General features: G+C 50.6%; 1 protein-coding gene and 2 long non-coding RNA genes across 10 annotated transcripts in view; 2 read left to right on the top strand and 1 right to left on the bottom strand.

Annotated features, from left to right (window-relative positions):
* Positions 1 to 22,551, top strand: part of NEXN (nexilin F-actin binding protein) — a 34,095-nt gene extending 11,544 nt beyond the window's left edge. For 2 of the 7 annotated variants that reach the window (XM_051999357.1, XM_051999358.1), the window contains exons 2-14: positions 65 to 145; positions 1,555 to 1,746; positions 1,939 to 2,014; positions 2,111 to 2,259; positions 6,109 to 6,150; positions 7,426 to 7,617; positions 7,714 to 7,890; positions 11,805 to 11,996; positions 14,858 to 15,055; positions 17,053 to 17,274; positions 20,672 to 20,857; positions 21,078 to 21,438; positions 21,527 to 22,551. In XM_051999357.1, the coding sequence (XP_051855317.1) occupies positions 119 to 145; positions 1,555 to 1,746; positions 1,939 to 2,014; positions 2,111 to 2,259; positions 6,109 to 6,150; positions 7,426 to 7,617; positions 7,714 to 7,890; positions 11,805 to 11,996; positions 14,858 to 15,055; positions 17,053 to 17,274; positions 20,672 to 20,857; positions 21,078 to 21,438; positions 21,527 to 21,540 (2,028 nt within the window). In that variant the 5' untranslated portion in view covers positions 65 to 118 and the 3' untranslated portion in view covers positions 21,541 to 22,551. Of the gene's footprint in view, positions 1 to 64; positions 146 to 1,554; positions 1,747 to 1,938; positions 2,015 to 2,110; positions 2,260 to 6,108; positions 6,151 to 7,425; positions 7,618 to 7,713; positions 7,891 to 11,804; positions 11,997 to 14,857; positions 15,056 to 17,052; positions 17,275 to 20,671; positions 20,858 to 21,077; positions 21,450 to 21,526 lie in introns of those variants that run through there. The other 5 variants (XM_051999361.1, XM_051999363.1, XM_051999360.1 and 2 more) reach the window with 4 other exon arrangements.
* LOC127563115 (uncharacterized) lies at positions 7,920 to 8,871 on the bottom strand. Its single transcript, XR_007953894.1, has 3 exons — positions 8,766 to 8,871; positions 8,131 to 8,369; positions 7,920 to 8,015 (listed from the first exon to the last, which is right to left on the bottom strand). It is a non-coding gene; the product is annotated as an uncharacterized LOC127563115 (long non-coding RNA).
* LOC127563116 (uncharacterized) lies at positions 7,935 to 9,327 on the top strand. Of its 2 annotated transcripts, none has more exons than XR_007953896.1 (4): positions 7,935 to 8,029; positions 8,506 to 8,823; positions 8,865 to 9,138; positions 9,257 to 9,327. It is a non-coding gene; the product is annotated as an uncharacterized LOC127563116 (long non-coding RNA). The 2 variants fall into 2 exon arrangements; XR_007953895.1 differs by having other exon boundaries at positions 8,865 to 9,216.
* Positions 22,552 to 22,826: the final 275 nt, after the last annotated feature.

The following is a 22,826-nucleotide window of genomic DNA, read 5'->3' as shown; positions in this document are numbered from 1 at the left end:
GATCGAAGGACCGCGTGCATCGATCCGTCCTCATGGAGATACTAACCAGGAAACATTCTTCCAGGTGCCACGTTCTCTGCACTCTTCGTAATTGTTGCCAGAGCCGCCTCCAGCAAACATGAATGACATTTCCCAAAAGGCCGAGGTAAGTCTCAGGCTCAAGGAGGAGGGAGGGAGGGTCTGTGAGCGGGGCAGCCCTAGTCCTGGGCTCTTCCCAAGTGTCTGCTCTTGCGATGCATTCGCAGCTGGTGTGCGGCCCTTTGTCCTCGAGGTCTCGCCAGCCTGCAAAGGCTTCATGGATTGGCCCAATGAGACCAAGCCTGAGCGAGAGGAGATTCCTAATGAGCAGCTTGGCCACCTAGGGCTGAGCCCTCCCATAGCCCCGTCCTAGAACTGGGGCCTTAGTGATGATCGCTCTGTTGGCGACATCAGCTTGCGTGGGAGGGCCAGAACTTCTGAAGGTGCCCTCAGAACCCCCACACAGGCTCAACCCACTTCAGAAACGGTTGGTTTCAGGGGACCGGCTGTATTTGGGGCTAAATGCAGAATAAAGCCAAGTTGTCCGTTCTGGAGCACAAGTCGAGCTGACCAGGCTGACTCCGGGTTTTGCTCCAGAACTGGCCACTCCACTCCCACGTGGCGGCTCTTCCTCTTGGCGGCCACAGCTGTACGTCCTTCCGGCCGCTGGCCGTGGCTGTGGGAAAGCTGAGTGGGAAGGGGTGTAGCCCCCGGCACAGAAAATGAAAACCCCCCAAGTTAGGAGACTCTAAAACACATTCGCGACTTGAATGTCCGATTTATTTTCTTGTGTCCATACACAAGCCTTGAAATTCAGGTGAATAAATACAATTCTAAGCGAATCACTACTTCTCTGGAAGCGAGTGTGGGGGAGAATGCTCAGGGCAAAGGTTCTCAGGCTCTTGTGCCATGGACCCTCTGGTAGTATGGGGAAGCCTATATATAGATCCTTAGAATAATGTTTTGGAAGGAAATTAAAAAGGGAAAGTATAAGATTACAAAGGAAACCCATTTTTCTGAAATTCAGTTATCGAACTATTTGAGAACCACAAAACATGGATGGAGTCTCCCAAATCTCTCCATAGACAAGGGGTTGATGGGTCCTGGGTCAAAGTCCCCTGCCCCAGAAGGTTGTGGATGAGTTAAATCAATCGTACTTCTAACGTGCGGAGACCAGCGGTGTCAACCAGGAAATGAAATGTGGAGGCACTTTGGGAAAGAAGCCGAGTCCCGTCCTTCCTGGTTTTTTAGTGGCTTTGCCTGCATTGCTCCCCTTTGTCATAGAACTCACACAAAGCTTCGTATTGGATCTTATTCTCTGAGAATTTAGCTTTAGTTATTGTGTTTCCATTTTCCTTTTCCATCTGATCTTTACAAGACACAAAATCAGTTTTTGCTGGAGGAAACTGAGCTTCCCAGATGCATACATATTTTCTGTTTTAATACGTTTTTCTTACATTCAATCTAATCTAGTCTGTTCTTAATTTCTTTCCATCTTTTAAAAACTTTTCTTTTCTTTCTCTTCATCTAACAAAGATTCTGCTTTCCTCATCTAAACCTGTCCCCAAAACCTATGTACCCAAACTTGGCAAGGGCGATGTCAAGGATAAATTTGAAGCCATGCAGAAAGCGAGGGAAGAGAGAACCCAGAGAAGATCTAGAGACGAGAAGCAAAGAAGAAAAGAACAATTTCTTAGAGAGAGAGAGTGGAACAGGAGAAAGCAGGAGGTGGCTGGATTTGCTGCTTGTTTGTTTCTGAGATTGTTTGTGTTTTAAAACATTATTTCTTGTGGAAATGCACATGATGCAATGTGCTTAATTTGTAAGCTAATTTTTGTCTCATGTGTAGTAACAGAATTCGTTCGTGTTGTGTCTTTGTTTGGAGATGCTCTTTCCAATGAAATGTCTTCACTTGTCTAGATGAAGGAAATGCTCGCTTCTGACGAGGAAGAGGAGACATCTAAGGTAGAAAAGGCTTATGTCCCAAAGCTAACAGGTAAGGGAGCCATCAAAAGAATCGGTTGGGGACCGAATAGTAAAATAAAATTGTTGCAAAATGCACGACTTTTAAAAAATTATCTTCTGTCCCTAGGAACTGTTAAGGGCAAATTTGCAGAAATGGAAAAACAAAGGCAAGAGGAGCAAAGGAAGAGAACTGAAGAAGAAAGAAAGCGCAGGATGGAGCAAGACCTGTTAGAAAAGAGGAAAATCCAGCGAGAATTAGCAAAGCGAGCCGAGCAGGTCCGTAGGAGACTGGACTTGGGCCTTGGGGTGGGGAAGTGGGGGCGTAACTTGGGTCTGGGGATGCACCTGGGCGGCCCAGAGAGGCTGGCCGTGGCAGTCACATCGTCACTGGGAGGGGAGCGGAGGAGGCTGGGGCGGCCACGGGATGGGGGCTCGGCGTGGGCGTGGCACTCAGAGTCGGGCTTGGCCATGGGCCGCGAGCTGCTCCTCTTCCCGGCTATCGCCAGGGATGGGGGGCCGCCCCGAGCCCAGAAGTAACGCCAGGGAGGAGCTGTCCACTGAAACCCTAAGAGGCAGCCCATAATCAGACGATTAAGTGAATGGGCGCCCATGATTTCAGAGGGCAGAAAATGCGGAGCGGGAGGGGCTGCGGGCAGGCTGAGCGCCTGGGGCATTGGCCCATTTGTTACAGAGGATGGTTTTTGGGGGGGAGAAGCCGGGCCCATTTCTGTGCCCCAGAAGGAAAGCGGGCCATGGAAGCTCTCCAGCGCACAAAGAGAAGATGCGAGGGAGCCACAAACAAGCAGAATAGCTTTGAAAGCCCCGTCTTGAGTTTGTCTTTCAAAAACCGTGAGCAGTGTGTCCAGGGTCTGCGGCTCTCTCCTGAGCCTCTTTTCCCGATCCTTCTCCGACACGGCCCTGTTTGGGCTTCCGTTCCTGTTCTAACCCAGAGCTCTCCTCGGGCTTTCCTTAGTCTCGTCCTGTTTGTGTGGGCAGGGAAGGGCGGCCGCCAGGGACTTCTCTGTGGGGCGCGGTGCGGAGCGTGACGGACGCTTCGGGTCCTCCCCTCGTCCTTCGTGACCGGCCGGGTCGGCCCGTCCCCAAGCCCTGGCGGAGGCCGGAAGGAGCCCCCATTGCTGTGTCTGGGGGGAATGAGAACGCTCTGTCCCAAGCCCCCGCTCCCTTCCAGCCTGACTGTGCAGCCTGGTTTTTGTGCATGAGGGTGAGAATTCGATGGGTGCTGGGTGCGAATCCCTGCTTTGCCATTTAATGCTTGTGTGGGCAGTCGCCCTCAGCGAGCCTCGAGGTCCTCATCTGTAAAATGATGCTCTAGCTGAACTTAACCTCTGACCCTCTCATCCCTCATCTTGTCTTGTGCATGGAGTGATTGGAACAAACTGCCCTGGCGGCATTCAGGTCTCAGTCACCGCCTCTATGAAGCCTTCTCAGATTGCCTCTGGCTAGGAGGGAGGACTTTGTTCTGTCCTCCCCTCTCTCATGTCCACTCACAAAATTCTAACTCCCATCGTCGTTAACATCCCGATAGATGGGGGACGGGAGGTCACCTTTCCTTGTTGTTTCCTTGCCCGTAGAAAAAGACGAGGACTTATTGTTTGCTGGATTGGACTTAAAGCCCATCATTAAGAACCCTTAGAATAAAGCAAAAAATAAGTGAGCTTGGGAAAAGAGAAGGGGGAGGGCAAGGAGAGTTGTTCTCTAGGATCAGAGGGACCGAGGGTCGGGGTTTCCTCCTCTCCCAAACGGGGGGTCGCGCTCTTAGGCTCTTCCAGCCCTGAGTTACAAAGGGTCTCCTGGGTTCCTTGCCTATGAAATTGGGAGATCTGGACCTGGGCTCTAGTTCTGATCTTGTGTGTTTTCAGGTTCAGATAAATTAAGACCCCTCCCCAAAGCCCTGTGCCTTTAAGATGGGCACCCCCGACATTGTGGGGAAACCTGATGGGACTGTTGAAGCGTGAGCCATTCGAGAAGGTCACCCCCTGGCCTGAGCTTCCCTCCCAGACCTGAGGATGAAGGAAGGTGTCCAGCCTCTGAGCCGAGCCAGGTCGGGTTTCCTTTCCCTCCCTCTGGAAGCTCTTGGGACAGTGAGGAAGAGGGAGACCATACGGGCCCGGGGTGCTCCAGGAAGGGCTCCTTCTGCCTCCACGGCCTCTCTGGCCAGGAAAGTCATGAGGCTGGAACGCAGCCAGCCTTGGGACCTCCCGAGGGAGGCCGTCTGGCCGAGACCAGGAAACCACGTCCCTGTGCCTCCGGGAGCCGTGTCCGCAGCTGGACGAGCGTGGGGGAAGGTCCGCGGGCCTCCGGCGGGGGCAGAGGCGGAGGCCACTCGCCCGTCACAGGGGCCTTGGGCCCAGGTTTGACCAAATGCTGGCTCGGGGAGCTGGTGCTTCAGGCCCGCCCCTGGTGTCTCAGTCAGGGCTGACCCCTGGTCTCCCGACTCCCGGGGACTGACGGGGCTCACGGAGGGGCCTCGAGGGGCGACTGGGGCAGGCAAACCGGGGCGCCCAGGACGAAGGCGGCCTCTTCCTGGCTTGGAAGGGGTTTGCGGCGACGCCCCGTGGCCGGAGGACTTGTTTAGATGGACGCGGGAGGAGAGGGGGGACAGCACGAGGTCAGGTGGGACCCCAGGCTCCGAAAGGAGCCTCCCAGGCTGGGAGATGTGGGAAACCGAGGCAGGAACAGGTGAAGGATTGTCCAGGGGCACGTCCTTCCTGGCGCCAAGTCCCTGCCCGCTGGGGCTCCTTCGGGAGGACCGAATTCAGATTCTCCAAGTAAAGAAAGAGCTTCGCCACTAGAGCGTGGGAGGCAGAGCAAAAAGAACTCTCCCTTGGAAGTTAGGGGCATTTTAGAAGCCAGGTGAGGAGACTTAGCTTGGAAGGGACCTGCGTGGTCTGTTTGCGGGGGGCTCTTCGCGTTGATGACGACATTTTTAAGCACTCGCCGCCAGGCAGCCTGCTGAGCTGCCCCCCCCAACTCTGCCCGGGGGCCGTCACCCACTCGGTCGGGCAGCGGAGGGAGAGCTGTCGGCACAGCTGTCGGCACAAGCAGACCGAGGCTCATGTGGGAGAAACCCTCACTCACAACGGCCCAGGTTGTGCGGGACAGGAGCTCACCAGGGTCAGCGGGAGGAATGGGCGCGCGCTGCCAGCACGCGGAGACGTGGGGGGTACAGGCCCCGTAGTGGGAAGGGAGAGGGACCCTGCTCCGTCTCAGGGGACAGCGGGAGTGGCGTCCCGGTGCTGATTCTGGAGCTGGCGGTCGGCCCTTCCCTGGAGCTCTCGAAGCACGTGGCTCGGTGGCCGCTGGTCGGGAGACCTGGGAGTTTCCTCCTGCTTCCCAGGGAGAGAAACTCATAAAACAAAGTACTCCAGGACTTCCCCTCCGCCAGCTTCTCTGGCTCTCCGCGGCCTCCTGGATAGCAGAGCAACGGTGTGTCCCTTAAGCCATTTTCATCTTTTTCTGGGGTTGAGCCCATCAGTCTTTTGTGGGGCCCACTCCCCATGCTGAGTTGTTCCCCCATTGGGTAAATGTGGCAGGAATCCTGAATCATTCCTGAAGGGAATCCCCCTTAAAGGAATTGCACGAAGGAGTATCTGCTCTGGTGACTCTGGTTACACGGTTCCCGCATTCAGACTCTTCAGGTCACTGCCTTTTCTCAGGGAGGAGGAGTTAATGTGGGAGGGCCTTCGTCGTCCATCTCAGCTTAGACTGACCAGATTGTTGGTGGCTGCTTTTAAGTCCGCTGGGCAGTGATGAGACTTCGCCCCACTGATCCATTTCAAGAATGAGGATCTCTTAGAACGTTGGTTCCTGTGAATGTTAATAACAGGAAAAATCATGTGGATGGAAAGGCGGTTTTTTTTAAATGTCATGGCAAAATCTAATGTTAATATTCAAGTGCCAAGTATTCATTTGACTTGCTAGTTTCAGTTTGAACAGCAGCTCACCAGCCTGTTGGATGAATATCAAAAACTACATTTCCAAAGTTTCACATTTGAAAATTTACTGCAAGTATTTGCTTTGATTTGATCATTTTACAATTGTATGTTTGAAAGCCACAGGCAAAGCACCAACCCAATGTAATGATATGAAATTCTCATTCAATAGATTGAGGACATAAACAATACGGGAACTGAATCAGCATCAGAGGTAAAGACATATTTCTTTTGATGAAACATTCCCCTAAAATGACCTGATTCATGAATTCTCTTTCTCTCTCTTTTTAATGAAAGAAACATTGGTAAGAAGGGCACTTTTGTTGATGAAATACTTCACCAAGTAAGACCATGTTTGTGCATTTTTGAATCTACAGACAAAATTATATCTGTGGAAAAGTCGTTTTTATTTTTATTTTTATTTTTTACTTTCCTGGCTATATCTAAAATATCAGCTGGCATCAATTATAAATATCCTGCCTAAGAGCCTTGGTTTGAAGTATCCCTCCCAAAAGAAGTGTCTTGCAAATGAGTTCTGACCTGCTACATTTTAGATGATTCCAAATTGCTTATTTACTAGCTTCCCTTGGATCCTTCACCCCCACCTCCCTGCCCCCTTGGTAGCATGTCTTAGAGAGGGGAATTGCCCCTCCAATTTTCCTGCACACTTAAACAGCCCTGTGTGTTTGCATCCCCAGAGTGGAAGTTCCCCAGCTACACAGTATTTGAGAACCATTTCTTTCCGTCCAATGCGTAAACTAAACACATCTAACAAACAATTTGATGGTGTTCCTATGACTGTAGAAGGCAGAGCGGAGCAGCTTTATTTTAAGTGTGTATATTTGTGCTGCCCCGTGCCCTGTATCATATTTCTAACAATCGGGAGCAAAAACACATGGCATAGAAGGAACTGATTTACATGACTTGAAAACAAAACCATTTAAAAATCGATTTTTAAGTAGCAAAAAAGGCAATTTTATAACGCTCCTAGTGATGGAAATACCGTGTCTCTCCATAGTAAAAATGACTGTTTATGAACAATTTTGAAATTGGCACCTTCCAGAGATGAGGAGGCATCAGGAGCCGTTTGTTTCCTCCCTCCAGCTCACCATCAAATTGATTCCACGCCCATTCACCACAGAGATAGCATCTTCTGGGCTCTCAGTGCTTGCATGCGCAGCTGCCTTTTCCCAAAGCTCCAGATTTGTCGCCAGTCACCCTCTTAGCAGCATCTACGTTTGTCTGCAAATCTGGTCCTGGGAGAGGATTTCCAGAGGCTAAAAGCTAACACACACACACACACACACACACACACACACACACACACACACACACAGGCACTAATGGAGCAGTCGTTGTTGATCATTGGGGGGAAACCCTTTTTCATGTTACTGTTTGATAGAACCAGGAGGATCTGAGACGGGGTAAGTCCATGAAGCGCAGATTTTGGGTAGGAAGACTCATTCTAATAATCCACTTTATGCACCAGGAAGGAGATGATTCCCTGCTTGTGACAGTGGTCCCCGTAAAGTCCCAGAAGACACCTGGAAAAAAGAGTTTTGAGGACCTGGAAAGAGAGCGGGAGGAACAGGAAAGAAGAAGACACGAAGAGGAAAAGCGGCTCCGATACGAGGAACAAAGGCGATCCCTCAAAGAAGCCAAGTGCCTTTCGCTGGTGATGGTGAGTGTGGCCACTCCTAGGAGAGACCCGGGGGGTGGGGGGCTCACACCCTTTCCCGTTGACTTGGCTTGTGACTAACAGCGGCTCTTTCCCCAGGACGAGGAAGCAGAGAGAAGCGGCGCCAAGGACGGGCTCTCTCCGGGAAAGCTGAAGCTCACTTTTGAAGAAATGGAAAAGGAGAGACAAGAAAGCCAGAGGCGTCGGGCAGCGGAGGAGGCCCGGCAGCGGCTGCAGGAGGAAAGGCGGGCCTTCGAAGAAGCCCGGCAGCACCTGGTAAAGGGCCACCCGTCTCCCCCATCAAGTATTTATGCACAACCCTAACCCAGTTCCCTCATCGTGTTCCTGCGCACAACCCTAACCCGGTACCCCCATCAGGTGTCCCTGCGCACAATCCTAACCTAGTACCCTCATCGTGTCCCTGCGCACAACCCTAACCTAGTACCCTCATTGTGTCCCTGCGCACAACCCTAACCCGGTACCTCCCCATCAGGTGTCCCTGCGCACAATCCTAACCCGGTACCCCCCCATCAGGTGTCCCTGCGCACAATCCTAACCCGGTACCTCCCCATCAGGTGTCCCTGCGCACAATCCTAACCCGGTACCCCACCATCAGGTGTCCTGCGCACAATCCTAACCCGGTACCCCACCATCAGGTGTCCCTGCGCACAACCCTAACCCGGTACCCCCATAAGGTGTCCCTGCGCACAATCCTAACCTAGTACCCTCATTGTGTCCCTGCGCACAACCCTAACCTGGTACCCCCATAAGGTCTCCCTGTGCACAACCCTAACCCGGTACCCCCTCCATCAGGTGTCCCTGCGCACAACCCTAACCCAGTACCCTCATTGTGTCCCTGCGCACAATCCTAACCCGGTACCTCCCCATCAGGTGTCCCTGCGCACAATCCTAACCCGGTACCCCACCATCAGGTGTCCCTGCGCACAATCCTAACCTAGTACCCTCATTGTGTCCCTGTGCACAATCCTAACCTGGTACCCCCCCCATCAGGTGTCCCTGCGCACAACCCTAACCCAGTACCCTCATTGTGTCCCTGCGCACAATCCTAACCCGGTACCTCCCCATCAGGTGTCCCTGCGCACAACCCTAACCCAGTACCCCCATAAGGTCTCCCTGTACACAACCCTAACCCGGTACCCCCATAAGGTCTCCCTGTGCACAACCCTAACCCGGTACCCCCTCCATCAGGTGTCCCTGCGCACAATCCTAACCCGGTACCCCCCCATCAGGTGTCCCTGCGCACAACCCTAACCTAGTACCCTCATTGTGTCCCTGCGCACAACCCTAACCCGGTACCCCCATAAGGTCTCCCTGTGCACAACCCTAACCCGGTACCCCCTCCATCAGGTGTCCCTGCGCACAATCCTAACCCGGTACCCCCCCATCAGGTGTCCCTGCGCACAACCCTAACCTAGTACCCTCATCGTGTCCCTGCGCACAATCCTAACCCGGTACCCCCATAAGGTCTCCCTGTGCACAACCCTAACCCGGTACCCCCATAAGGTCTCCCTGTACACAACCCTAACCCGGTACCCCCATAAGGTCTCCCTGTGCACAACCCTAACCCGGTACCCCCATAAGGTCTCCCTGCGCACAATCCTAACCCGGTACCCCCCATCAGGTGTCCCTGCGCACAACCCTAACCTAGTACCCTCATTGTGTCCCTGCGCACAATCCTAACCCGGTACCTCCATCATGTTTTCTGGACGAGTTGACAGGCAAAGAAAGGGTTTACATTAATCCTTTACTGACATTACAGAAAGGGCCCTGAGTATCGCAGAGTGTTTTGAAACCTCATTATCAGTACTACAAATTGACCTAAATGAAAAGATTAACTTTCTGAATTCCTTGTTCTAAAGGATTCTGTTCCCCCTATTTTCCCTATTCTCAAGTCCAGCCCCTTTAAAGGTGTGACATAGTGTTAAAACATGGCCCAGGCCTCCCCTCTCCTCCCACTCCCTCATCTCCCCAATGGGACACAGGTAGGACAGCAACTTTGCTTTTTCTTTTGTCTTTCTTTTTTCCAAATTTTTAGCTTTTCTCTGTATTTATCTTTGTTCCAGGTTCTAAGTCAATCCAGGGGGACTTTTTAATATTACTCATAAGTAACTAAAAATGAAACATTGCCTTCATTAATTAGTGTGCTTGGAGTCCACCGCAGTTTATAAAAAGAGAAATGTCTTTTCCCATAAGCCTTTAGCTTACTTGCCATTAGTATATAGGCACACTTTTTGTGTTCCTCGCTACATCATTCATTGACATAATAATAATGGAAAACCTATTCACATCTTTTTCTTCTTTTAAAAAAAATTTCAACAGGCTCACATTCCCGCCTAATATAATAGCTTTTCATTTTTCAAAATCCATGCAAAGATAGTTTTCAACATTCGCCCTTGCAAAACCTCATGTTCCATATTTCCCTTCCTTCCTCCTATCCCCCTGCCCTGGACGGCAAGTGATCGAATGTAGGTTTACCTGTTCCCCTACTTCACCAAGGCATCAGCTGTGAGAAAAGTCAGAACAGAATCGCCACAACTGCCCTGAAGACTTCTCCTGGGCACGGGAGCCTGGTTTCTGTTGGCACCATTTAGGGTCTCAGCACTGTCAGTAAATCAGTCACCGAGTACTTATTAAGGGCCTCCCTTTTGCCAGGAGCTGTCCTAAGTGCCGGGGATACAAAGAAAGGATGAAAAAGTCTACAGTGTAATGGCAGGGACAATGGGCAAACCCCTGGGGAAGAGCAATTCCATGCAGGACCAGCAGGCAGGAGGTACCAGAGCGAAGGCCGCAGCATTTAAGAGGGATCAAGGAAGGCTTCCAATAGAAGGGGGGACTTGAAGGAAGCCAGTGGACAGCCGGAGAGAGCATGTCAGCAATTGGGATGGCCAAGCGGACGGGTGTTCCCAGATCACAGAGTGTCTGTGGGGATCAGATGAAGAAATGAGAAATAAGGAGGATTGGGGGTTAGGGTTGAATGTTCACATAGGTGAGTAGAGAGACAGGGTTCCCCACTGTAGGAAAATGAGGAGGAGGGGTTGGGTATAAATGTCTCCTGGGTACCTGAAAGGCAGGTGAAGGGATGAGCTTGAAGGTCAGGGCTGGAGAGGTGGATTTGAGGGGTGATCGTGGAAGCTGGTGAGATGATCCAATGAAACTGGCTTAGGGAGCTCATACAATTAGGGATCGTGGCCTGCGGGCAGCTCCAGCAGGGCTCACCAAGGAGGAGGACCAGGAGAGAGGTGGCTGCAGAGAGGTCCAGAAGGATGAGGGTTGAGAAGAGACTATTGGCTTTGGCTTAAGAAAGTTTGGGTAACTTTGGGGAGAGCAGGCAAAAGCCAGGTTGTCTGAGCTTAAGAGGAGAGTGGGAGGAAATGAAATGGGGGGAGTCTCTTTGCAGAATAAAGGTTACCCTCGGAGTTCTCGTGGTAGCCCCTCAGAATATTGACAGTAACTAGCTTTTGTTTTTCAAGTTTTCTTGCTCCTTTTTTCCCACCTCTCTCAGAAGGCTGGTTCCCTCTCTCCCAGATGGTAACTGTACCACCCCCTCCCCTCAGAACAGGATCAGAGTCCCTCATTTTATGTGGGGTGGACTATGGAAGTGGGGGCTTGATACCCTGCCCTTCTTGATCTTCCATTTAAGGTCAAAGGAGGGAGCGCAGGCAAAGCCCTGAATGCGCTGCTTATGGTGGAGCTCCAGCCTTGGGGACCTTTGCTAACGAGAAGACAGTCTGTCAGAGGTCTCCCTCTCCCTGACGTCCTCCTTGGTGGTCTTCTGAGGAGGCCGTCATGGGAGGGAGGCTTCGGCTTCTGGAAATGGCCCAGGGAGGAGCAGGAGGAACCTTCAGAGAGTCCCTTTGTAACATGAATAAACTTTCCTACTTTGTAAGTTCTGAGAAAGAGTGGAGAATGGTCTTTGAGGTAGCCGGGGCTTCCTCTTGTGATCACTTGCAAGGCCTCCAACTTCTCAGTGCCCCCAGGGATACTCCAAGAGCCAGGTACCAACTAATGATCAGCTGTATCAATGGAGGGAGCTCCCACTCTTGGGGTTCTCTGGCTTCCTGAAACCTCCTCGAACCTTCCCCCTCGCTCCAAGACGGTCCCATGAAGGATGTCTGACCTTCCTTCACATTTGACCCCTATTTTAAAGTACAGATCTTTGCCCCGGTCAGGTCAATGAAGAGGAAGGCAGCCCTGAAATGGAAAATTCTCTTCGAGAATCTCCTCGGCCTGGGAAGCTCAAGCTCAGCTTTGAAGACATAGAAAGGCAAAGAAGAGAAGAGGAGAAGAGAAGGGCTGAAGAAGAAGCCCGGAAGCGAATAGAAGAAGAGAAGAGAGCTTTCGCAGAAGCGAGGAAGAGCATGGTGAGCAATGGATTCCCCCAAAGAGAGGTGGGCTTGGGGCACACCCCTGGGGTGGATGGAGCCTCTGAGAGATGAGAGGGAGAGAGGTCCAGAAAGGAGCGGTCCAGAGGCGGAGGCCCACGCCCTTCCAATCTTGTCCAAGGACCCTCTTGGTTGGCAGAGGGGACACTCCAGTTGTTACCTTCTGGGTTCAGAAGGAGGTTCTGGGGACTGGGGCAGGGGTGGAAATGGAACCATGTGCGCATTTCTATGGAAAAACACATTCAAGGGTGTTTGAAACTAAGCTACTTTTACAAACCAACTTATCCCTTTCTCCTCCTACTTCTTTATATGATAAGATCAATTTCCATCCCCAAATGAGTTTTTAAGTTCTTCCCTCTTTGAGCCCAGACGGATGAGATCAAGCTTCAGACAATGCTCATCCCCTTCCAGTAGTGTTTTGTGACTCTTCATGTGATCCACTTTGTCCCATGATGCCTCCCCTTTCCTTTTCTCCTGATATGGTCCTTTTCTCACCCTTTAATGTCTTTTTCTTTGGTATCATCACATCAGAGTCCATTCACAATCACATCGTCCATGTGATGACCCCTCCAATGGCCCCAATAACAGATACGGTTTTCAATAGTTGCAGATATCATTTTCCCATCTAAGAATGTAAACAGTTTAACTTTTAAATAATATATATCCCCCTCCCCGGTTTACCTTTCTATGCTTCTCTCAAGGCCAGTGTTTGAAGATCACATTCTCTATTTAGTTGTGGTTTTTTCCGATAGAAATGATCGAAAGTCTCTTATTTCATTGATCTCTTCCCTTGAAAGACTGATGCTCAGTCTCTGGATGGTTAATTCTTGATTGTAACCCCAGGTCCTTTGCCTTCCCTAACATGGTATTCCAGACTCTCCGATCCTTTATGGTAGACACTACCAGATCCTGGGTAATCCTGACTGGTGCTCCTTGATATTTGAATTGTTTTTGTCTGGCAGCTTGCAGTATTTTTCCCTTGAGATTATAGTTCTGGAGTCTTGTAAGAATGTTCCTTGGAGTTTTCCTTGTAGAATCTCTTTCCAGAGGTAATGGATGGATTCTTTCAATGACTATTTCCCATTTTGGTTCTACCATATCAGGGCAGTTTTCCTTGATGATCTCTTGAAAAATGTTATCCAAGCTCTTTTTTTGATCATGGCTTTTAGGTAGATCAATAATTTTTAAAGTGTCTCTCCTGAATCTGTTTTCTAGGTTGGCTGTTTTTACATTTTCTTCCATTTTTTCATTCTTTTTAGTTTGTTTGACTGATTCTAGATGTTTCATAGAACCATTAGCTTCCATTTACTCCATTCTAGTCTTTAATGTGTGATTTTCTTCAGTTAGCTTTTACATCTCCTTTTCCATTTGATTAATTCTACTTTTCAAGGTGTTTTCTTCAGTGGATTTTTTTTTCTTTTTGCATTTGGCCTAATTGAATTTTTAAGGAATTGTTTCCTTAAGTCAGTTTTTTTCTTCCTTTTCCAAGCTGTTGATTCTCTTGCATACCTGTCGTTCCTTTTCTCATTTCTTCTTTTCTCTCTCATTTGCCTTTTAAAATCCTTCATGAGTACTGCCAAGAAACCTCTTTGGCTTGAGACCAATTCCTATCACTCTTTGAGATTTCCTCTGTGGATATTCTGGGTTGGTGTTTGATCTTCCCTGGCACCATAGTATCTTTCTATGGTCCAAGTTCTTTTCTATTTCTTGCTCATTTTCTTTCCTTTTCTTTTTGTATTTCCTCTTTTTTTACCTTTATGGTTGAGCTCTGCTCCTGGGGTAAAGGAGGCACTATCCCAAGGTTCCTGTGCAGCCCTCAGCTTTGGCTTTTAGCACAGGGGCCCCTTGTGTTGATGTTTTGCTCACAGAAGGGAGTAGCTTTGCCTGTTCTTTCCAGGAAACAGGCTGGTTTCCCAGAATTTGCCTTCCGAGCTGGGATTGGAGGCTGCCCCACCGGTTTGCTGCTCTACTGAGCCAAGATTGAGGGTCTCAGGTACTGATCTGCTGTGGTTACGACCCCCTCACTGGCTTTTGCTGGGCTGAGCACCCCCTTCACCTCAGTGAGACTGACCATTCTTAAAATCCTTCCAATCTGTCTTGAGCTGGAGAGGAATCTGTGAGATGCAGCTTTCTGGCTTAACTCCGCCATCTTGGCTCTGCCCCTTGAACTCATAGAACCCAACTTACAAAGAGACCTAGGGGTTGGAAAGAGATGGTCTCCAGAAGAGATGCTTCTTTGGAAAAACACAATTTTGAACCTCCTTAATATAATCCCCCTCTTTGTTTCTAACCCAAGAACTTCCCTTGCCCCCATCTTTCCTCTCTGTAGTTGTCCTGGAAGCTCCCAGGACTGGGAATTCAGGAACAAAATGCTTCCCTTTTTAGGGGTATGAGGGGCTAGACAGGGAGGAATAGAGGCTTCCTTGTAAATGGCAGAGGTTGGGCTTGAAGGGGTCTGGGTGGCCTCTCAGTGTTCTTCCATATTACGGATTTATACTTTTCAAAATGCCTCCACCCACGTTGGGTCCTTTCCACCTTAAAGTCTTTGACCCGGTGATTTTGCATCATCCTCAGCATAAATCTGTGAGCTATGTAGGGCTAATTTTGTTGAATCCCTCTTAAGACCCAGGAAGAGAAGGCCCTACTTGTATTTGATGACTTCTTTCTGGCCCCGTAGTAGAATTCAGACCTCCGGGCTTCTGGTCACTCCCGGACTCTTTAATGCCAAAAAATCCCAGTACCTTTGAGGGACATATTTTATTTTTAGCATGTGCATCTTCATAATGAAGCTTCTCCTTTTCGTTTGGTCTCCACAAATGGGAAATCATTACTTTCAACAGGTGCTAGACAGTGATTCTCCAGAGATCTACAAAACAGTTTCCCAGGAATCTCTTATCCCAGGGAAACTAGAAATTAATTTTGAGGAGTTATTGAAACAAAAAATGGAAGAAGAAAAGAGACGGACCGAGGAGGAACGGAAGCATAAACTGGAGATGGAGAAGCAGGAATTTGAACAACTGAGACAGGAAATGGGGCAGGTGAGCATTCGGCATTAAGCATATGCCCGTGCGGAGCTTGTTCGCAGCCAGCTGGGGGAGGCAGTGGGCTGTGGGCCAGGGGCGCCAGCATTTGTCGTGGGACTGTGAGCAGTCACGGCCCTGCCAGCCTCCCTTGGGACCCACAAACAGCATCGTGAACGCTGACCACTCACTGTGACAAGAGTCCTCACTGGGAGCAGAAAAATGCCCTTGCTGGGGAGGACCCTGGGGCAAGGAGCCTGGCTCACCATCCCCTGGCTCCTGCTGTGGGCAAGGTCACAGACTCGTCTGTTCAGTCCCACAGAAAGAAAAGACAAAATCCCTGCTCCCGATAGGCTTAGACTCCCCTGGAGAGGGAGCGGGGTGGGGCCCCGGAACTGGGGCACAGGGAAGACAGGGACAGATAGGAAGGAGATGTCAAAGAAAAGCGGGATGAGAAATCGGAGGGTGAGATCCCTTGGAATTGGGGAGGGGGGAGGGAAGGTTTTCTGGAACAGCAGGAGCAGAGCAAAGTGCCTGCAGTGGTCATCCCGGGCACATACATTTGTCAAGTGCTTACTGTATACCAGGCACTGTGCTAAGTGTGGGGGACCCAACGCAAGCACCGGAGGTAGAGATGAGGCAAAATGGGAAAGCTCGGGGTGGCCTGGGGGGTGTTCCCTGGAGAAAGTGAGGGGGGCGTCACATGGGAGACCTCAGGGGAGGGGAGGGACTTCTGTCCGGCAGGATGGAGGGGCTTTTTCGCTGGGGTTACAGACTCATCTCCCAGAAATCACTGACTTGATGGGGGGAGGAGAAAGGGGGGGTGGGACTGAGAGGGGCAGGACACCATTGCACACTAAGTAGGTACACAATCTTATAGAAAAAGAGGATCCAGGGGATCTAAGTCAGGGGAAAAGGGGGGGGCCAAGGACGGATTTCTGAGACCCCTGGGTAAAGGAACTTTGCAACGACTCTTGCTCCAGTTTTTGAAGGCGTTTCTGCTTTTGGCCCGCGCTGCTGGTCGCCCATCCCACTGTGCCCGGCCCTCTCTGTGCCCGGTTTCCAATCCAGTCCCTCAAATTCGCCCATTTCTCTTTAAATGGGCCGCTGATCAGAGCCGCTTCGTGTTCTGCCTCCTCCGAGATGGATCCAAATGCTCTGTCTCCTCCATGCGACCCTTGCAAACGTCAGGGGCTTGGATCGGGCGGCGGCCCCGACCCTATGGCATTGGCCGGTGTGGGGGACACCTGGAGCCCGGGCGCCCGACACGGTGATGGGGTTCCTCCTCTGCTTTCTCTGCCCGCGGATTGTGGTGGCAGCTGTGCCCGCGTCTCCCGGCCCGTGGGGGAGGGCTCTCCTCGCGCGTCCCGTTCAGTACCACCCGGCCGGACGCCCGCTTCGGGGCGCCGTGTCCCCATCTTCGGCACAATTAGTGCTCTCCCCCTCCAACAATAACGGGAAAGTTCTAATTTGGAGAAAATGAGTGTGCTTTAGAGAGGCTTGGGAGCATTCTTTTAACCATATAATTGAATATTCCAATGTTAGGTGCATCTAAAAAACTCATTTTGAAAAAAAGTAAAAACGACATTGTAAGTGGGGCAAAAACAGCCCCCCCCCCAAAGTCCCAATTGCCGGCGGTAGTGGCTGTTTCTGTAACCTCTAGCGCAGACTCTTTCTAGATCGATCTCTTTTGATCCACGCGGCAATTTGATGAGACAGGAGCTATTCTCCTCGCCCACTGACTCGGGGACTACTTTTAAAAGGGAGTAGTGGTGGTGGTGAGCGTTCAGAGGAAAGGGCTTTAGAGTAAGAGACAAGTAGCCCCAATAAAACTTTAAAAAATTAGATATGGGCATGAAAATAATCTATTTTCTATTGGATGTTCTTTTATAGTAAAGTGTTCAATTTTGGTTAAAAATGGGAAGTTAAATTTTTTTCGAATAGGTTAAAAAATTCTATTGTATGAAATTATATGGTGACATCATTTCCAATCATAAGATTTTAATTTTTTCAAGGACGAAGAGGAAACAGAAACCTTTGAACTTAGCAGGGAGTACGAAGAATTAATTAAATTAAAAAGGAGTGGTTCTATACAAGCTAAGAACTTAAAAAGCAAGTTTGAAAAAATCGGACAGTTGTCTGAAAAGGAAATACAGAAAAAGATTGAAGAAGAGCGAGCCAGAAGACGGGCAATTGATCTGGAGATTAAAGAGCGAGAAGCAGAGCATTTTCATGAGGTGAGTCTTCCCACTGGGCCTATGGGCATAAGCTCTTCACTGAGTCAACGTTCTGGGGAGGGGGCGCAGCGGAGGATCAGAGACCCCAGGTGGGAAACCTGCGGTCGTTCTCCCTGGGTCCCACTCACTGCCTGGGGCTCACTCTGGGGCAAGTGACCAAACCCGCGCGCCTCCGTGTGCGCCGCGCTGGGCCTGGGGTCAGACGCTTGGCGCCAGGCCCCCCACAGCCCTTCCCTTGCGCCCTCCCCCTTCCCGCTTGTCCGAATCCTGCGGCTTCCCTGCGCCCCGGCCTTCCGAACGCGCAAAGTGCAGGGAGCTGGTCGGGCGGCCCCTTCCCCAAGGCCCACTGAGCCCCCGCCTCTCCCGCGCTGACGAAGCCCGCGGCTCCCCTCTCATCTCAGCCTCCCTGGGAAGCAGGTCCTCCCGGGAAGGGGGCGGGACCTTCGCGGGCTTAGCTGTGGAGCTTTTCCTGGAGTAACAGTTCAGTTCCCTTGCCAGAGGAGAAGCCTGCGAGGAGCTTTCCCAGTAATAGGGAAGCCAAGGAAGGCCTCGGGCGCGTTTCACCAGAGAGCCCAGAGAGGTCTAGACCCGCCTGACCCTGGCTCGGCCCAACGCGTCCAGCGCGCCGGGTTCCGCTTCTTAGCGAGGAGCAAAAGAGAGGGGGAGTCAGCGGGGTCCTGAGGGAGGGAGGGGGGCCAGCGGGGTCCTGAGGGACGGAGGGGGGTCAGCGGGGTCCTGAGGGAGGGAGAGGTTCGGCGGGGTCCTGAGGGAGGGAGAGGCTCAGCGGGGTCCTGAGGGAGGGAGAGGTTCGGCGGGGTCCTGAGGGAGGGAGAGGCTCAGCGGGGTCCTGAGGGACAGAGAGGAGTCAGCGGGGTCCTGAGGGACGGAGGGGGGTCAGCGGGGTCCTGAGGGAGGGAGAGGCTCAGCGGGGTCCTGAGGGACAGAGAGGAGTCAGCGGGGTCCTGAGGGACGGAGGGGGGTCAGCGGGGTCCTGAGGGAGGGAGAGGCTCAGCGGGGTCCTGAGGGACGGAGAGGTTCGGCGGGGTCCTGAGGGAGGGAGAGGCTCAGCGGGGTCCTGAGGGACGGAGGGGGGTCAGCGGGGTCCTGAGGGACAGAGGGGGTCAGCAGCGACCTACATCTTAAGGGCCCAGTGACAAGATGGGGGTGTTTGCCCCAAAGGATGATCACTGGGGAGGAAAGCAATATGGCGGCTGTGCTTGGGAAAAGGGTCCTATAGTTTAAAGCTGGAGGGGCCCCAAGTCAGACCCCACCAAGGTCTCGGCATCCAAATCTCATCACTTTCCATCACACAATGAGAGGAGTGACAGGTGTAGACGCCTGCCTGAGCCCAGCTCTGGAGCATCCCAAGCCTAGGAGACAGAAAGATGTCCCTAAATAAAAGCTGTGAAAGGCTCTTCCTGCCAAATGGAGGTTTGATCCAAGAGGCAAAAGGGAGCCACATCAGGGGAATGATCCCGTCCGACTAACGATTTAGGAATATCACATTGGCAACCACGTGGAGGAAGGGCTGGGGTCGGGAGACTGGGGTCCATGAAGCCCCTCGCCTCAGGAGGCGGCCATGAGTGGAGAAGCGCATTAATGGGACAGACTCTGGAGGAGAGCTGGGACTCAGGGAGTAACTGGAAATGGGGGATGGAGAGAGCCAGGGCAATGACTATGGAACAATGTCTGGGGGAGCCGATTAGCTCCCCGGCACCCTCCTCCCTTTGCCCCTGAGGGTTTTTGGGCTTCTCGGGGATCCTCCCCTTGCCATTCCCCTCCCAGCTATCCCGTACCCTATCTGCTTTCTGACAAGGAGCAGGCTCTTGCCCCATGTATTCGGTGCTGGCTGTTGGCAGGCCCAGTACTGGTCCAGGCTCCCAAAGAGCTGGCGATGAATGCCAAGTGGAGAGCGCAGATGGCAGGCGCTGAAGCAGAGATTTAGGGTGGCAAGGCAGACTAGTCAGGGGTCTCTGGCACTGCCTGAGCGCGTGCAGACACGGGGGTGGAGGGTGGATGGGAACCAGGAGACACTGGTCCCAATCTGGGTCTCATGAGAGCAGTGACCATGTGGAAAGGTCATGAAGGCTAGGATCTAGCCCATGAGGTGGGCAGTCCATGGTGTCAGGGTCACAGCCAACAGTGATGCAGCAGGGAGGGGAGAGGGACTGAGAAGTGGCCAAACGGCTTCCGGGCTGGCCAGCAAGCTCCAGAGCTGATGCAGAGGCTGAGAAATAAGACAAAGTGCAAGGAAGGCAGACTGGGTCTGCGCCAGTGAGATCCGTAACAAAGATGGCTGTTACTGAGCGGAGGTGGAGGATGGGTTGGGGGGGGAAGGCTCAGAGCCAGGACTGTTGGGGTGACCTGCTGGACTGGGGTGGGGAGGGCAGTAGGAAGTGGAAGGAGCAGGAAATGAGGGATGAGCTAACCCAAGCGCTAAACCTGAAGAATATACTGAGAACATTTCTAGCTAAAGGAACGAAGCATTAGGAAGGAGTATTAGTTCACATGTCTTCTGGGAAGATCAAGGAGGATCTTCTTAGAAAAGAGATTTAAAATCATTTAATGAGTAACTGTGAAGCACCCAAGTCTGCAAGACAGCAGGGAGGGCGTGAGAACGGTTTTAAGTGTGGCCTTGAGCCCCCCATCTGTATCCCCACACCCTTTCTGGAGACTGGTGCACTTACCCTGAAGGGGAAGGGGGTACCCAGGCCGGCACTAGGGCTTTTCACTTGCCACTGCGCACTTTTATTCCTCACTCTCCTTTCCCTTTCCTGCCAGTCCTGCAGGTGCTAAATAACTCTGGTAGATTAGGGGAAGATCATCTTGGTCTGAGCCTTGGAAGCTGAGGACCTTCATTTTCTCCCCCATAAAATGACTCACAAATGGGAGGTTCTTCCTTTGTGATTCCTTGGGCCATGGTTCTTAAAATCACAAACTCACTATTTCTTCAACCAGGCCGTGAAATGACCATCTCTGCCTTTCATTGCACCTCGGAGCTCTCAAAGCTTGAACCAACCAAATGGAACTCCGGCCACTTTGGAAGCGTTTTGTCGTAGCAAGCAATATTGGGTCATAATTACGCCTCCACAATCAGTTTCTAGTCATGTTTTAGGCTGCTAGGAGCATAGTTAAAGTGTAAGAAATGGGCAGCAGGCAAAAATGAATCAAGTGCTTTCTGCAGATGAGATCCAGACCCATATGTGGGCCTGGTTTCTGTGGAGATGAGGGGACTGTCCATGGACAGCCATCTTTCACCTGAAGCTGAGGCACTTGGGGTCTCCTCAGAGGCCTCGAATGGGCGCTAGGCTCCTGAGGAACAAAGACCCTCATCTTTCCAGGAGTGACTGGGGTCTTAATAAATTGAATTGACTCTCATTTGGTCACACGCCCTCAGGAAGATGACGTCGATGTGAAGCCGGCCCAGAAGAGCGAGGCGCCCTTCACTCACAAGGTCAACATGAAGGCGCGCTTTGAGCAGATGGCCAAAGCCAGAGAAGAGGAGGAGCAGCGGAGGATCGAGCAGCAGAAGCTACAGCGCATGCAGTTTGAGCAGGAGGAGATCGACGCGGCCCTCCAGAAGGTCAGGACCCCCTCCTCCCCTTGTCACGCCTGAGCCCTGGTGCTCCCAGACTCCCAGAACAAGGCCAGGCTTCCCTATCACATCTCCTGAGTGGGCCACAGACTTAGCCTGGCTTTGCACATCCCAATTCTGGCCTAAGGCCAAGGTCTCTCACTATCCCGGGTTGATGCAGTCTTTTGAATGACACAAGTCCACCCTGCATCTTTTTATTTTACCACAGAAAAAGGAGGAGGAGGAGGAAGAGGAAGGAGGCCCCGTGAAGGGCTCTGTGCTTGAAGATGGAGAGGAGCCAGCTCGGTCCGGAGCACCATGGTTTAAAAAGCCTCTTAAAAACACGACTGTGGTGGACGGGGAGCCGGTGCGATTCACTGTCAGAGTCACCGGAGACCCCAAGCCCGAAGTCACGTGGTGGTTTGAAGGGGAGAGGCTCCAGGACGGGGAGGACTACCAGTACATCGAGAGGGGGGAGACTTACTGCCTGTACCTCCCCGAAACCTTCCCCGAGGACGAGGGGGAGTACATGTGCCACGCGGCCAACGGCAGGGGCACCGCGGCCAGCACCTGCATCCTCACCATCGAAAGTAAGAGCTAAGCCTCCATCCCTCTCCAACCTACTCGCTCTTTCCCTTTGAGCACGACAATCACTAATGGTCTTCTCTTCTCTTCTAGCTGACGACTATTAGCTTTTCTTTTTCTGGAGCTTCCTTCTTCTCAACTTTCCTACTGCATCCGTCTCTTTCTGTGGAGGGGCCAAATACAGGAAATCAGAAGCGATCACGCCTGTGCTAGACACTCTTCAAAATATTTTCTAAAGCTATTTAAAGGCTTAACACGGAGACCTGCAAGCCTGAATAAAATCAGGGGGAAAAAATCTGTCTGGGTAACTCGTCATCAATTCCCATTCTGCCTATTTCAACATGTAACCCAATAGTATGCATTCAGACCTTTCTGATCGAGAAGTCATGCTTATTCATACTCAGGGTGAATTAATCAAAATGGAAGCAAGAGTGGGCAAAAAAAAGGTCAGAAGTAGGATATCTAAACTACATAAAATATTTTTTAGCCTTCAAGGTATTTTTAAAAATACATAGATGATAGGCTAAATTTCCCTTCTCAAACTAAAATAAATCAGCCATACTTTAATAACAGTTTAAAACTTTTATATGACGATAGCTTTCTTTAACAATATTAAATTCAGATTGTTTCTGGGGACCTTCAGTAGGAGAGACATTTTGGTAAAAGGGCATATTACAAATTCAAAAGATAAAACTTATTGTCAACATATCACAAAACATTCTGAGACTTTTGAGTATTAGTATGACTGAGACAAAAACTTATTCAAATGAATTACATTGGCTTGTAATTGTATAGATGCTTTTGAAAATTCCATACTAACCATTCATATAAATTCGTTAGGATTTTTAAAAAAAGAAAAGAAAAACACCCTGGTATCTATAAAAAAATGATGAAGCCTTAGAAGTTCTGGAAATGACAAGAGAAGAAGAGAAGTTTTATAAACAAACTTCAAACATCTCAAATTAAACCTGTAGGTTAAGATTTTGGTCTTTTGAAATGAGTTTGTAAATAATTTTAACTCATGTTCTTTTTCTCAAACTATTCTTATTTTAACTTTCTGGAAGATAGGATTTTATTTTCCAATGTAAACCTAATAATAAATTCTGTATTAAAGTAAACTTCTCTGGTTATTCTCAAGTAACAACTTGCTAGAGACAGAAGCTCTTGGTTTTATTTACATTTCTAGGATCAGTTGCTTTTTAAAGAGCAAAAATCCTTAAATTACCTATTTCCTCTTTATAATTCCTGAGTTTGAAATGAAACATTCTACAAGTATGAAGTCAGTACCTAAATGGAGACTTTAATGTCTCATTCTCTCTTAATTACTTGTTCTCAAGTGCTCTAGAACTTACAAAAGTACTTCTAAATTTGGGGAACTAAATGTCCAAAGAAA

This window comes from Antechinus flavipes, chromosome 4, assembly GCF_016432865.1.
Source record: "Antechinus flavipes isolate AdamAnt ecotype Samford, QLD, Australia chromosome 4, AdamAnt_v2, whole genome shotgun sequence".
NCBI classification, from domain to species: Eukaryota; Metazoa; Chordata; class Mammalia; order Dasyuromorphia; family Dasyuridae; genus Antechinus; species Antechinus flavipes.
This window is presented reverse-complemented; position numbering and strand designations above follow the sequence as displayed.